A 13,231-nucleotide genomic window follows, 5' to 3' on the forward strand; every position below is an offset into this window, starting at 1 on the left:
GCAACACAGCAAGATTTACAAAATTCTGCATTATAGTTGCCTTCATACCTTAGTAGCTTGTAAGTCTCCAATATTCAGCTTTAAGGCTCCAATGGCCGTCCTGCAGAGTATCACAGCCTCATCACTGCTCTTCACCTGGAAAGAAGATGGCAAAACTGTTCTTTATGAAGCAATACTCATGTTTAGTACAAACATCCAAGTAACACCGTGAAATAACTGAGGCTATATAGAACTTGTTCCAGTGCCAGTCACCTCACAAGACTTAAGCCAGATTAAAACTTACATTTATTATAAGCACATAACGCGTTTCTGGCCCGAAATGGGCCTTCCATCAGAAATCAGATCAGCACCTTTTCCTGACAAAGGGCCCATTTCAGGCCACAAACGCGTTGATGTGTGCTTCTAATAAATTTAATTTTTAATCTGGCTTAAAAAATTTGTGAGGTGACGTTTACACGGGGTCTGGCACTGGAACAAGTTACATTTTTTGCTCTTCCTTTGCCTGCTACATACCGAACCAGAAGCAACCTGGAATTGGGAGGGACCAAGCTGCAGGACCCCAGCACTTGTTATATACGAATACAGATGTTGTGCACAACTTTACGGGGTAAGTGTTCTTATCCTGTACTACCCTTACCAGTGCTTTTCATACTTCACCAGGGGAGCTTGTGTGTTTCTCTTTCCTTGTGCGGTACATAGAAGGATTCATGTATATGCAGTTTAAGGGCACGTTCCCACTTGGCGTATAGGCAGCGTATTTCACACGGTGCAAAATCTGCAGCAGCAGCGGGAAATATGCTGCATATCCCTCGCTCACCATTCACACAAGGCTTTCAGGCGGCAGCCCTATATGTGCAGTGAGTTTTGGAGGCGGGGCCGTGTGTCGGCGTGACTGACACGCGGCTCTGCCTCCAAAAATCCCTACACACATAGGGCTGCCGCCGAAAAGCCTTGTGTGAATGGTAACCGAGGGATATGCAGCGTATCTCCCGCTGCTGCTGCAGATTTTGCACCGTGTGAAATACGCTGCGTATACGCCAAGTGGGAACATGTCCTAAAAGGACACTTTAATTTAGTTTTGGGAGGACCTCTTTTCCACACCATCCCAATAACTGAGGAACAGGGTCTCATGGAACTGAGCTTTATCTGCAATGCCAAACCTATTTTATAAGCAGTGTTAAAGGGGTTATAGAAAAACAAAGCTGCAGAACCCACCCAACCTGGCGACAGACGGAGAGAGGTTTCTGAAATAGATTGTTTTTCTAATCCTGGATAACCCCTTTAAAACAACGCAGCTGTTGACAATGAGAAAAGTGGTTCAGTTAGTCAGTGAAATTACACCAGGGGTGTTTTTGTATTAGAAAACAAAAGTAACAAGACCAGAAAAAAACCCTGTCACCACAGCAGGTTACTGTGGAAAAATATTACCAAATTTAGCTAAAAACAAGTGACTTTTAAACCTAATGAGTGAATACTACCAGCTACTGATCAGATAGCTACAGGCTCCATTGACTTGAATGGGTCAGTGATGCAGGGAAAGTAGTGACAGCATTGATGAAGGGTTAAATAAGCCCTGCTGCACCTTTATTCCTAGAATTGGTGGGGGTAACACCCCGATTGATCATAAAGATTCCATTATTTTATGATTGAGAACAAGTATTTGAAGGGGTCGTCCGGTGAATTTTTTTTATTGCACTACTGTCCCCAGCATGCCTAATAAAACGAAAGAGACTTTAACTCACCTCCCTTGCTACCTCGTAGCCTCCGATATCTGCCAATGGGAGGTGACACTGCTTGGAAACCCCCAAATAACCCTCCCCCTGCAAGCTGCAGATCATAGCACCAATCACTGGCTGAGGTGGGAAACCGCCAGCAATTGGCTGAGTGTCGCTGTAACGTCCCATCTGCAGACTGGGTGCCCGATACTGGAGGATACGAGGGAGCGGAGGAAGGAGAGTTAAAGTTTATATTGTTTTATTAGGGAGGCTGTGGACAGTAATGTAATAAAAATTACACTTGACAACCCATTTAAAAGCCCTCCCAAATGCAGAGCATGAAGATGAAGGCTAGAGCTAGTTCTAAATTTTGGGGGCTTTGTTTTGATACAACTTTTCCAATTCACAATAAATAAGAAGATCTGGAGCAGAGTCGTTGCTAATATGAATGGCTGTAGAAGCTGCTAACCTTCTCCCGAGTTTTCTCTAGAAATGCAAGAGCCACCGTGGGATCTACAAAGGAAAAGAAAATGGTTACAAAAATAAAACATACTTCTGCCTCCTCCTCATTGCCAAGCACCCGTGACTTCCCTTACCTGTCATCTGTCGCACCACATGGAGGATTATCTCAACCAGAGATAAGGGGTTAATTCTGAAACAAAAAAAGCTCATCATTCAGAGAAGTACGATTAAAGTGCAAACAACCCTTTTGTATAGTTGTTAAAGCCATGTGGAGCTAAGAGCGAACCGGTCATGTTAAACAGACTGTGTGATCTGCAGACAATGTATTATAGAGAAACAAGGGCTGTGCAGATAAGTATTCATGTAGGTGTGGGGAAAGATATACAGTGGTCCCTCAACATACAATGGTAATTCGTTCAAAATGGACCATCGTTTGTTGAACCCATCGCATGTTGAGGGATCCGTGCAATGTAAAGTATAGGACAGTGGTCTACAACCTGCAGACCTCCAGATGTTGCAAAACTACAACACCCAGCATGCCCGGACAGCCGTTGGCTGTCCGGGCATGCTAGGTGTTGTAGTTTTGCAACATCTGGAGGTCCGCAGGTTGTAGACCACTGTTACAGGAAGTTGTACTCACCTGTCCCCGCCGCTCCGGACCGTCACCGCTCGTCACCGCTGCCCTGGATGTCGCCTTCCATCGCTGTCGCCGAGTCCCTGAGGTGTCCCCGACGCTCCGGCAAGGCCTCTGCTTCCCCCGCATCCGCTCTCTCCATCGCCGCCATCACGTCGCTACGCACGCCGCTTCTATTGGATGACGGGACTGCGTGCGCATCGACGTGATGACGACAATGGAGAGCGCCAACGATGCAGGGGATCCCGAAGAGGACACGCCGGAGCCCCGAGGACAGGTAAGTGATCGTCAGCGGACCACACGGGGCACTGTAAACAGCTATCCGGTGGCAGCTGAAGAAGTCTGCTCTGCCGGATAGCCGTTTATGCGATGGTCCCGACATACAAAAGCATCGTATGATGATGCTGCCTTCAACATGCGATGGCCTCTCAGAGTGATCGTATGCTGAAATGATTGTATGTTGGGGCCATCGTAGGTCGGGTGGTCACTGTATACCGTACTTGTGATGTAATTATTTCAAATTTTATTTTTTATTTTTTTGTTTAAGAGCTCTACATAGTGCTAATGCTGTGTTAATCCTGACAGCAGGACACGAGCTGACAGTGTCCAATCAGAAATATGAACAAAAATGTATTGTTACCTGTGCTCAAAATCACTGATGAAGTTCTCATAAAGCTGTGGAACAAAAAAAAAAAAACACAACAAATAAACAAAAGAATCCATTAAGCAAAATAATAAAAATAAAAAAAAGGAATAAAAACCATATAAAAAATATTTTCCAAGTCCCATAACTTAATTTTTTATTTTTCCAGTGACAAAGTTGTATTAGGGCTTACTTTTTCAGGACAAGTTGTACTTTTCACTGGCTCCCTTTATTTTATCATATAATGTATTACAGAGCAAGAAAAAAATATATATGCAAGGCAAAATGTTAAAATAATTTATGGAATTGCGCAATTTTGTGGGGCAATAATGTATTCAGAGTTCTCAATACGGTAAATCTGACATGCTATCTTTATTATATGGGTCAGTATGATTCCAATGATACCAAACTTGGATATTTTCTTTCATTTTATGATCAAAAAAATAAATAGAAAACTTGAAAAAGAAAAAAAAAAAAAAAAAAAGTTTATTCAATGCAATGTTCTGACCACTATAACTCTTAATTTTCAACCTATGGAGCTGTGGATTTTGTGCCATGAGCTTTAGGTTTTTTTTTACAGTACCATGTTTGGGTATATGTGACTTTTTGATCACATTTTAAAGTTTTCTGGGACATAATGTGACCAAAAATAAGCAATTTTGGTGTTTGGTATATTTTTTTGCAATTATGCCGTTCACTGTGCAGGATCAAAAATATTATAATTTAATAGTTTTGACAACTATGCACTCGGCGATACCAAATATGTTGATTAGGGTGATTACATTTTTTATTTGGGGGGGGGGATTTTTTTTTTATGTTTTTAAAAACATTTTCCCCTTTTTTTTATTAAACACATTTCTTTGGCTCCCCCTAGGGGCCTATCATAAACCATCATTAGATGACTTACATAGATGAATGTAACACTGTTGCATTGCATTGATCTACGTTATCTGGGCTTCATTGCTAAGGGCTGTTCATCAATTACAGAGCAAGGGAAGCCTGAGGAGCAGAAGTAAGTCCCCAGGCTTCCCTAGCAACACATCGTCTCCCCGCGATTACATCGCAGGGGTGATGTGACCACTAGGCACCAGGAAATAGCGGCATTTAATGTTTAAATGCCTTGATCTGTATAGATCACAGTATTTAACCAGATAAAGGAGTACTCCTGTGGAAAACTTTTTTTTTTTTTTTTTTTAAATCAACTGGTGCCAGAAAGTTAAACAGATTTGTAAATTACTTCTATTAAAAAAATCTTAATCCTTCCAGTACTTTTGAGGAAATGCTATTCTTTCTGGATTTCTATCATGACCACAGTGCTCTCTGCTGACTTCTGATGTCCATTTTAGGAACTGTTCAGAGCAGTATATGTTGGCTATAGGGATTTTCTCCAGCTCTAGACAATTCCTAAAATGGACAGCAGAGGTCAGCAGAGAGCACTGTGGTTGTGACAAGAGAAATCCAGAAAGAATAGCATTTCCTCTGTAGCATACAGCCCCTAAAAAGTACTGGAATGATTAAGATTTTTTTTTTATAGAAGTAATTTACAAATCTGTTTAAACTTTCTGGTGCCAGTTGATAAAAAAAAAAAAAAAAAAAAAAAACAGGAGTACCCCTTTAAATGACGGACATGGGAGCAATGTCCAATATCCGTCATTACCGGCAGATGTCAGCTGCTGATAGCAGCGGGCATCTCTCGGTTATAATGCGGACCCAGGTCATGTCTGCCCACCCGACCCATGACATACATGCATGTCATGGGTAGGGAAGGGGTTAAGGGGTGTATAATAAGAAAAAGGAGGAAATACTTTTTTCCCCTATTCAAGAAGACTTTCTTAGAACTGTGTGTTGTGCTATTCCTCCTGGAAATATATCCATAAATTGGCTGGGTGTCACCACTTCCCTTGTCAATAGGGCATGTCCTTACACCCTCAGGACATCTATACGTGTAAGGAAATGCTCCATTGACAAGTGGAATGGTAAAGCCAATTGGTCAATTAATTCATAGACTGTTTTAGCCAAGATCAGAGCTCTAACCAATCAACTAGATCGACTTATATTTTTGACACAACGAATGATGAATTCAACTGCAATTCCACTTAAAGGGGTTGTGCGCTGCCCTGACTTTCAGAGCTCCGCTCACAGCATCCGAAAGTTCATTACTCCGCACGCTGTGTGCGGGCTTCCGTGTTCGCAGCCGCCGGGCGTGACGTCACGCGCGGCCCCTCGCGACGTCTCGCCCGCTCCCTCAACGAAAGTCTATGGGAAGGGGGCGCGACCACTGTCACGCCCCCTTCCCATAGACTTTGGTAGAGGGGGCGGGCATGACGTCACGAGGGGGCGGGCGTGACGTCACGAGGGGCCGGGCATAATGTCACGCCCGGCGGCCGCGAACACGGAAGCCCGCACACAGCTTTCGGAGTAATGAACTTCTGGATGCTGTGAGCGGAGCTCCAAAAATTAGGGCAGCGCACAACCCCTTTAAAGGGTTTTTTTCCAACATGAAAAAGTACAGAAAGCTTTGGCTATAAAACAAGTTACACTACTTTTGCCTTCTAGGTGTCCAGTGACCAGTGTCCTGGTCCACCCTGGAGTCTCAGTTTATTCCCCCCGATGATGCTCTCTCCTCACTATGCTGAAACGCCATCAGCAGAGCCAAAAAATAAGCAAGCCCTAAAAGCCACAATATGTGAATAATGTTTTCACACATTTATCCAATATCCTCCTGCTGTGGTTTTGGCACTGTGGTGTGGTGGAACATTTAATGTGGACTTGGACTCCATACTTCACTTACTTTGATAAGTCCATCTCCTTTTGCACATTCAGGGTCCTGTACGAAGTCCAGAAGCTGGAGAGTCAGCTGGTGCCAGAGCCTGCCAACAATAAAAGAAATATATATCTATTTCCGCATATTGAACAAATATGAATCTGTAGCAGACGCTAGGAACGCTCAAAAAAGCGACATCTAAATACAGCAATGCATTTCAAAGCAGATACCACTGAAAGAATGACCATGTGATTCGGAACTTCCGTGGCGGAGCGTCAGCAAAGGAAATTCCGTAGTTTGAAAGGTGGAGCAGAACCCCAGTATATGCAGCGTGAATGGAAGTCACCCCAGACTAGGTCTGTATTAGATTTTAACACTAACAGCAAACAATGGTACTGAAAAAGATTGCAAACTGAAACCTAAAATTGTGTAAAGCTGGAAATCGTAACAATATACAATGATGAACTCTATTAGCATTAAACCCCCTGTGGATTTTGCAGAGTCATTACACATGAGAGCACGAGAGTCTATTATCAGTTACTTAAAATCTTGACGAAAACCATACAGACCTTGCTACAAGGGCTCTATTAGATTATTGGGCAAACAGGCTATGTGTAAAGTAGGGCTGGGCGGTATAACCAATTGTGTTTGTTTTTTTTTTTGTTTTTTACTTTTGGCGGTTCCACAGTATATAATGGTATTTCCTAGACCCCCCCCCCAATATTAATTATCAGCCCACATCCCCATCGGGGTACTACTCACATATCACCCGCAAGCACTGCCCTCCTCATCCTGTTTGTTGCGGCCGGCGGCGCTGACACTCTATACTGTGCGGTATCCCTATGCCCGGGCTGCAAAAGGTAAACAAAATAAACTTTAACGCACCTACGTTGGCCTTACGCTGGGGACGGGAACTTTGGAGAGCTGTCAGCCTATCACCGGCCGCAGCTATACCCTGCTGGTGATAGGCTGAGCCCACTGTCATGTAAGAAGCCGGCTGGTGATAGGCTGAATGCTGTCTGAAGTTCCCGTCCCCAGGAAACAAGTGAGGCCGCTACAGGACCAACGGGAGGTGAGTTAAAGTTTATTTTGTTTATTTTTTGCAGCCCGGGCATAGGGGATACCGCACAGTATAGAGCAGTGGTCTCCAACCTACGGACCTCCAGATGTTGCAAAACTGCAACTCCCAGCATGCCCGGACAGCCAACGGCTGTGCGGCCATGCTGGGAGTTGCAGTTTTGCAACATCTGAAGATCCGCAGGTTGGAGACCACTGGTATAGAGTGTCAGTGCCAGCGGCCACAACAAACAGGACGAGGAGGGCAGCGCATGTGGGTGACATGTGAGTAGTACCCTGATGGGGACAGCACTGGGCTAATAATTAATTGGGGGGGGGGGGGCAGAACAGTGCTCGCAGGTCACATAGGATTAGTTCCCCGAAGTGGGGACAGCGCAGCGCAGGGCTGATTCATTACCGAGGGGGAGGGGCCAAACCGGTATTGCGATATGGGTTAAAATTCATATTGTGCAGCACAAAAATGTCGGTATTTGGTATGAACCGGTATAACGCCCAGCCCTAGTGTAAAGGTGCCAGTGATCAGTCAATGAACCGAACAAAAGCTATTCTTGAAATAGGTCCTTCTCCACCCCTCCATGTAACAGTGTGATGTGCGGCCAACGAACACATCAGGAGCGGCACCATCCAGCTTCCTGCACCACCTCTCTATTTTTGTTTTAGGCTCTGTACAGTTCTTTGGTTACCTTCTTATTATTTTGCATGCACAGCACATGGCGAGATTAATCAAACTATGAAAGAAAAACATGGAGGGATTTTTCCGCAGTAACCAATCACAGCTCAGCTTTCACTTTACCAGAGCTCGTTAGCTGAGCTGTGATTGGTTGCTGTGGGAAAATCTCTCCACTTTTTTCTTTCACATAGTTGGATAAATCTGGGCCTTATGGGTTTCTTTTTTGGGTTTTTTTTTATGCACATTACTAATTGGTTGTTTGCTTAGCGGCACAAATGGCACTGGATGTGCATATAAACAAAAAACCAATTAGTCCCAGTATGTATTAGGAATCCTTATCTAGTAAACACCATATGTGATTATACTATATGTACCCTGCCATATTTCTGTTTACATCATAGTGTTCAGCATTCCAGTGACGTCGCTTCATTTTTGATGTCGTCGATTCAGTTTTTGATTATATTTGTCAAATATTTATATTTTATGGGTATTTTTAGACAAGTTACTCAGTTTTGTTACCTTTTGGTTTATAAGTAGGGATGAGCGAACTTACAGTAAATGCGATCCGTCACGAACTTCTCGGCTCGGCAGTTGATGACTTATTCTGCGTAAATTAGTTCAGCCTTCAGGTGCTCCGGTGGGCTGGAAAAGGTGGATACATTCCTAGGAAAGAGTCTCCTAGGACTGTATCCACCTTTTCCAGCCCACCGGAGCACCTGAAAGCTGAACTAATTTATGCAGGAAAAGTCATCAATTGCCGAGCCGAGAAGTTTGTGACGAATCAAATTTACTGTAATTTCGCTCATCTCTATTTTTAAGTCCTGCATGGAGTACCCCATACAGCGCTGAGTACTTTACAGGGGCTATTTTAGCGTAATCACTTCTTTATACTTTCCCTGTAGTCCTGTCTGTTTTTTGGCTAACAATGGCAGTAGAGGGGTGGACAACCAATCCACCAATTGTTAGCAGGCCCCTCTCCACGCAGTAGTCGAGTAAACCTCAGGCCGGGTACAGGACCATCAGGCTCTGTCTACACTACCATTAAAGGCCCTGTCATTAATTCTGTCAGATTTGACAGGAAGATAAAGGGCAGGATGCAGTGCGACCCAATGGACCCAATTAGCAGTCAATGAGGTCTGTACTGTATTCCAACAGGTCTGATACTGCCATCATGACTCTGATTGGAATGGAAGACACCTGTATAGTTAACTTTGAGGCAGAATCCGCACTGAAATGGATGCATAATCTGCCTAGAATCATATTCCCATTCATTTTAGTGGGATTACAGATATACCTGTTCACACAGCAATGACATGTCAATACTTCTGAAAGAAAAATCCCATAAAGTCAATGGGACTTTAGATTTTCATGCCAAATAAGTGTCACTTAATTCCTTCCTCATTTTAGCAAGGAGCAGAAAGAGGCTCCAAAATATCAGTGAAGAACCTACCCTTAAAGGGGTACTCCGGTGGAAAACTTTTTTTTTTAAATGAACTGATGCCAGAAAGTTAAACAGATTTGTAAATTAAACGTGTGAGAGGGCATAGAAAATGAGCGGCACTCACCACAAACAGCTAGCGACAACTTCTTTATTTCTTAGACGTGCAGTTTAAACATACTGGTGCAGGGAGACAGGAACGCCGGTGAATCCGGCTGACTGGTCACAGCCGTATCGTGTTTCCGCACTTCGTCAGACCAAGTGGTCTGACGAAGTGCGGAAGCACGATACGGCTGTGACCAGTCAGCCGGATTCACCGGCGTTCCTGTCTCCCTGCACCAGTATGTTTAAACTGCACGTCTAAGAAATAAAGAAGTTGTCGCTAGCTGTTTGTGGTGAGTGCCGCTCATTTTCTATGCCCTCTCACACGTTTGATGTATGACTCTGTCCCGGCCCAGCACCCCACCAGCAGCGACATACATGCACACCTGTTTTACCAAGAGCGATCACTAGGCTACACGGCTGGCAGTGCCGAACGCTGTTTCTTACTGCAAGCAGATTTGTAAATTACTTCTATCAAAAAAATCTTAATCCTTTTAGTACTTTTTAGCAGCTGTATGCTACAGAGGAAATTATTTCTTTTTTGTCTTGTCCACAGTGAAACCTCTGTCCATGTCAGGAACTGTCCAGAGCAGCATAGGTTTGCTATGGGGATTTTCTCCTGCTCTGGACAGTTCCTGATAAGGGCATCAGGTGTCAGCAGAGAGCACTGTGGACAACACAAAAAAATATAGAATTTCCTCTGTAGCATACAGCTGCTAAAAAGTACTGAAAAGATTAAGATTTTCTAATAGAAGTAATTTACAAATCTGTTTAACTCTCTGGCACCAATTCATTAAAAAAGTTTTCCACTGGAGTACCCCTTTAAGGTTTTAACAAATCATTAAGGGTGCGTTCACACTACGGAATCTCTGCTCGCTGAATTCCGCGAGCGGAGATTCCGCCTGGGGGCCACCGCCGGAGATACTTCGGCGCTAGGGCTGTGGAGCACTGAGCTGTCACCAATGACGGCTATGCAGTGCTCGCGGAAACCGCGCAAAGAATGAACATGTTCTTTCTTTGCGCGGAACAATTTCAGCAGCGGAATTCCACAGTGTGAACAGGTCTCGCGGAAACCCATTTAACACCAATGTTAAGTTTACACCGCGGAATTCCGCTCGTGTAATTCCGCAGAAATTCCATAGTGTGAACGCACCCTAACACTGCCACTTAGCCTATTGCCGGCCGAGTCAGGACTTTGCTGCGGCTGGTGATTGGCCGAGTGTGGTATGACTCACCGATCACTCTTTTTTTTACTGCTGGCAGTATGGAGTACAATTTTCCTATTCTGGAGTACTCCTTTAAGGCCAAAATGGGCTGAGTCCTTAAGGGGTTAAAAGGCGTATTCTGATTATATATATATTTTTTTTAAAGGGATACTCTGGTTAAGCAGTGGGCTGTCATTCCTGAGACCAGTTAAAGGAGTACTCCGATGCACCACCAAAAAAAAAAAAAAAAAAACATGCCACAATGTAGCCCATTAACTTACCTTTTCAACGACCCCTCAATCATCTTAAATGGCCCAGCCGTTCTCCTCTTATGGCCGCCCGAAGTTTCTGCTAAAAACTACATGCTCCCAGCATGCCCGCTCCCAGCATGCCCGCTCCTGACATCCGGCCAGCTCCTGCCTAAAGGGAGGATTGCGCATGCGCAGAACGTAAGTGCTGATTGGAAGGCAGCGCAGAGATAGGCGTTTGCAGAGCTGAGCTTATAGCAGCTCAGCTCTGCGAATATATTACTGAGATGGGGAGTGGCCGACTCGGGACTGGGAGGCCGGCAGAGCCCGCAGTGACTCATGGGAGCGATGAGTCCCCGGGCTAAGATGGCGGCGGTGCCTAAGAAGCAGCGGTCGAGCGTCATGGATTGAAGAAAAAGGAGCCAGCTTCTGGTCGGAGAAGAAATGCGGGAGAAGACCAGGAAAAGAGCCATATGGATTAGGTAAGTTATTTATAATGTTATATAACTTTGTTTTAGGCTTAGTTTGCCCTTAAAAAAAACAAGCATCGGAGTACTCCTTTAATTTAGGAAGCTGGGGGCCTAAGCCATTCTGGAGATTGCAGAGGGTCACAGCAGTCAGACTCCCAGTGATCACACATTTATCCTCTATCCACTGAATAGGTTTTGTATAACTAGAGTACCCCTTTAATGCCCCAAGTGCAGCTACTAGTGTAAAACAACCCCCCCAGGTCAGCATCGGTCTGTTTACTTACTACTGCTCTCTCTGCTCTGTTGAGGAGGTTGTGAACATACTGCAGCATCAGTGATTGACAGCAGTGGGCTTGGGACAGCGCATCATCAGTTCAGCATCAGTTCAAATCAGCGTTTCCCAACCAGGGTGCCTCCAGCTGTTGCAAAACTACAACTCCCAGCATGCCCGGACAGCCTTTGGCTGTCCGGGCATGCTGGGAGTTGAAGTTTTGCAACAGCTGGAGGCCCCCTGGTTGGGAAACACTGGTCCAAATAGACCCTGGATACTAACCCACTAATGCATGTTGGCATAAGATACGTTGACTTATAGGCTGGGTTCACTGATCCGACATATATAAACCTGGCCTAAACACATACAATGGGGGACTATCTAGAACAGTAGTCTACAAACTGCTGCAAAACTACAACTCCCAGCATGCCCGGAGAGACAACAGCAGGGGTCAAGTCCTGGGGAAAATAAAGTGTGGGAACTCACCCAAGATTTCCACTTAAAGGGGTACTAGATATCTTATCCCCTATCCAAAAGGATAGGGGATAAGATGTCTGATCCCATGGGTCCCGCTGCTGGGGACCCCCACGTCCTCCCTGCTGCACCCAGCGTTCATTTAGAGCATTGGGTGCAGCGCTGGAGGCTTGTGACATCACGGCCCCTCAATGCAAGTCTATGGGTGGGGGCGTGACGGCCGTCATGCCCCCCTCCAGAGAATTGAATAGAGAGGGGGCATTACTGTGACGTCACAAGCCTCTGCACTGCATCACCAGTCATCTGGCACAGCCGAGATCGCGGGGGTCGCCAACAGCAGGACCCCCGCAATCAGACATCTTATCCCCTATACTGGTCCTGCAGGACTCCTGCTTATGGGAACTGTGTGGAAAAAGTGCAGGGACTCCGTTCCATGAGTTCCTGCCGGACTTGAGCCCTGGACAACAGGTTTGGAGGCTGCTGATTAAAACAAAAAACTTCTTTGTAGTCCTTACCGACCAATCACATTGAAGAATACTATGTGAAACCTGTGCTGTGATTGGTTGCTGTGGGCAACAAAGACTTGCGAAACCTAATTCAGGTAAACAGCAGCCAATTAGATCTCTGCTTAAACCTGAAGTGGAAAATAAAAGCTTGGTTTTGATTGGCTGCTATCCGTGCGCCCCAGAGTCTGTCACCCCGCACTCACTTCTTGTTGTAGAGCTCCTCCAGCCGGTGCCATATCCCCGCGGTCTCCGGTGACGAGCTCTGGCTCTGCTGTTGCTGTAGGAATCCGGTCACGTCCCTCATCTCGCCTATTCAATATATAAATCTCCTACCGGCTAGAAATAAAATAAGCGTGCAAGAAACACCGGCCGCCACAACCGGAAGAATCAGACCAAGCTGCACACTCACTTCCGCCGCAAAGCAACACTCAAAGTCGTAAAAGCATCTGCGCTAAACTACATCTCCCGGCGTTCCATGCAGTAAGCCACTCTGCAGCCATAGTAACTGTTACTAGGCGAACGTGCTGGAACTACAGGGGCCGCCATAAGACA

General features: G+C 45.2%; 1 protein-coding gene across 1 annotated transcript in view; it reads right to left on the bottom strand.

Annotated features, from left to right (window-relative positions):
• The window catches only part of PSMD13 (proteasome 26S subunit, non-ATPase 13), a 28,299-nt gene extending 15,099 nt beyond the window's left edge, over window positions 1-13,200 (bottom strand). The window contains exons 1-6 of the mRNA XM_056526802.1: window positions 12,883-13,200; window positions 6,246-6,324; window positions 3,452-3,486; window positions 2,312-2,367; window positions 2,185-2,228; window positions 49-135 (exon numbers count right to left, since the gene is read on the bottom strand). Of these exons, the coding sequence (XP_056382777.1) occupies window positions 49-135; window positions 2,185-2,228; window positions 2,312-2,367; window positions 3,452-3,486; window positions 6,246-6,324; window positions 12,883-12,983 (402 nt within the window). The 5' untranslated portion in view covers window positions 12,984-13,200. The remainder of the gene's footprint in view (window positions 1-48; window positions 136-2,184; window positions 2,229-2,311; window positions 2,368-3,451; window positions 3,487-6,245; window positions 6,325-12,882) is intronic.
• Between the last annotated feature and the right edge of the window lie 31 nt (window positions 13,201-13,231).

This window comes from Hyla sarda, chromosome 6, assembly GCF_029499605.1.
Source record: "Hyla sarda isolate aHylSar1 chromosome 6, aHylSar1.hap1, whole genome shotgun sequence".
NCBI classification, from domain to species: domain Eukaryota; kingdom Metazoa; phylum Chordata; class Amphibia; order Anura; family Hylidae; genus Hyla; species Hyla sarda.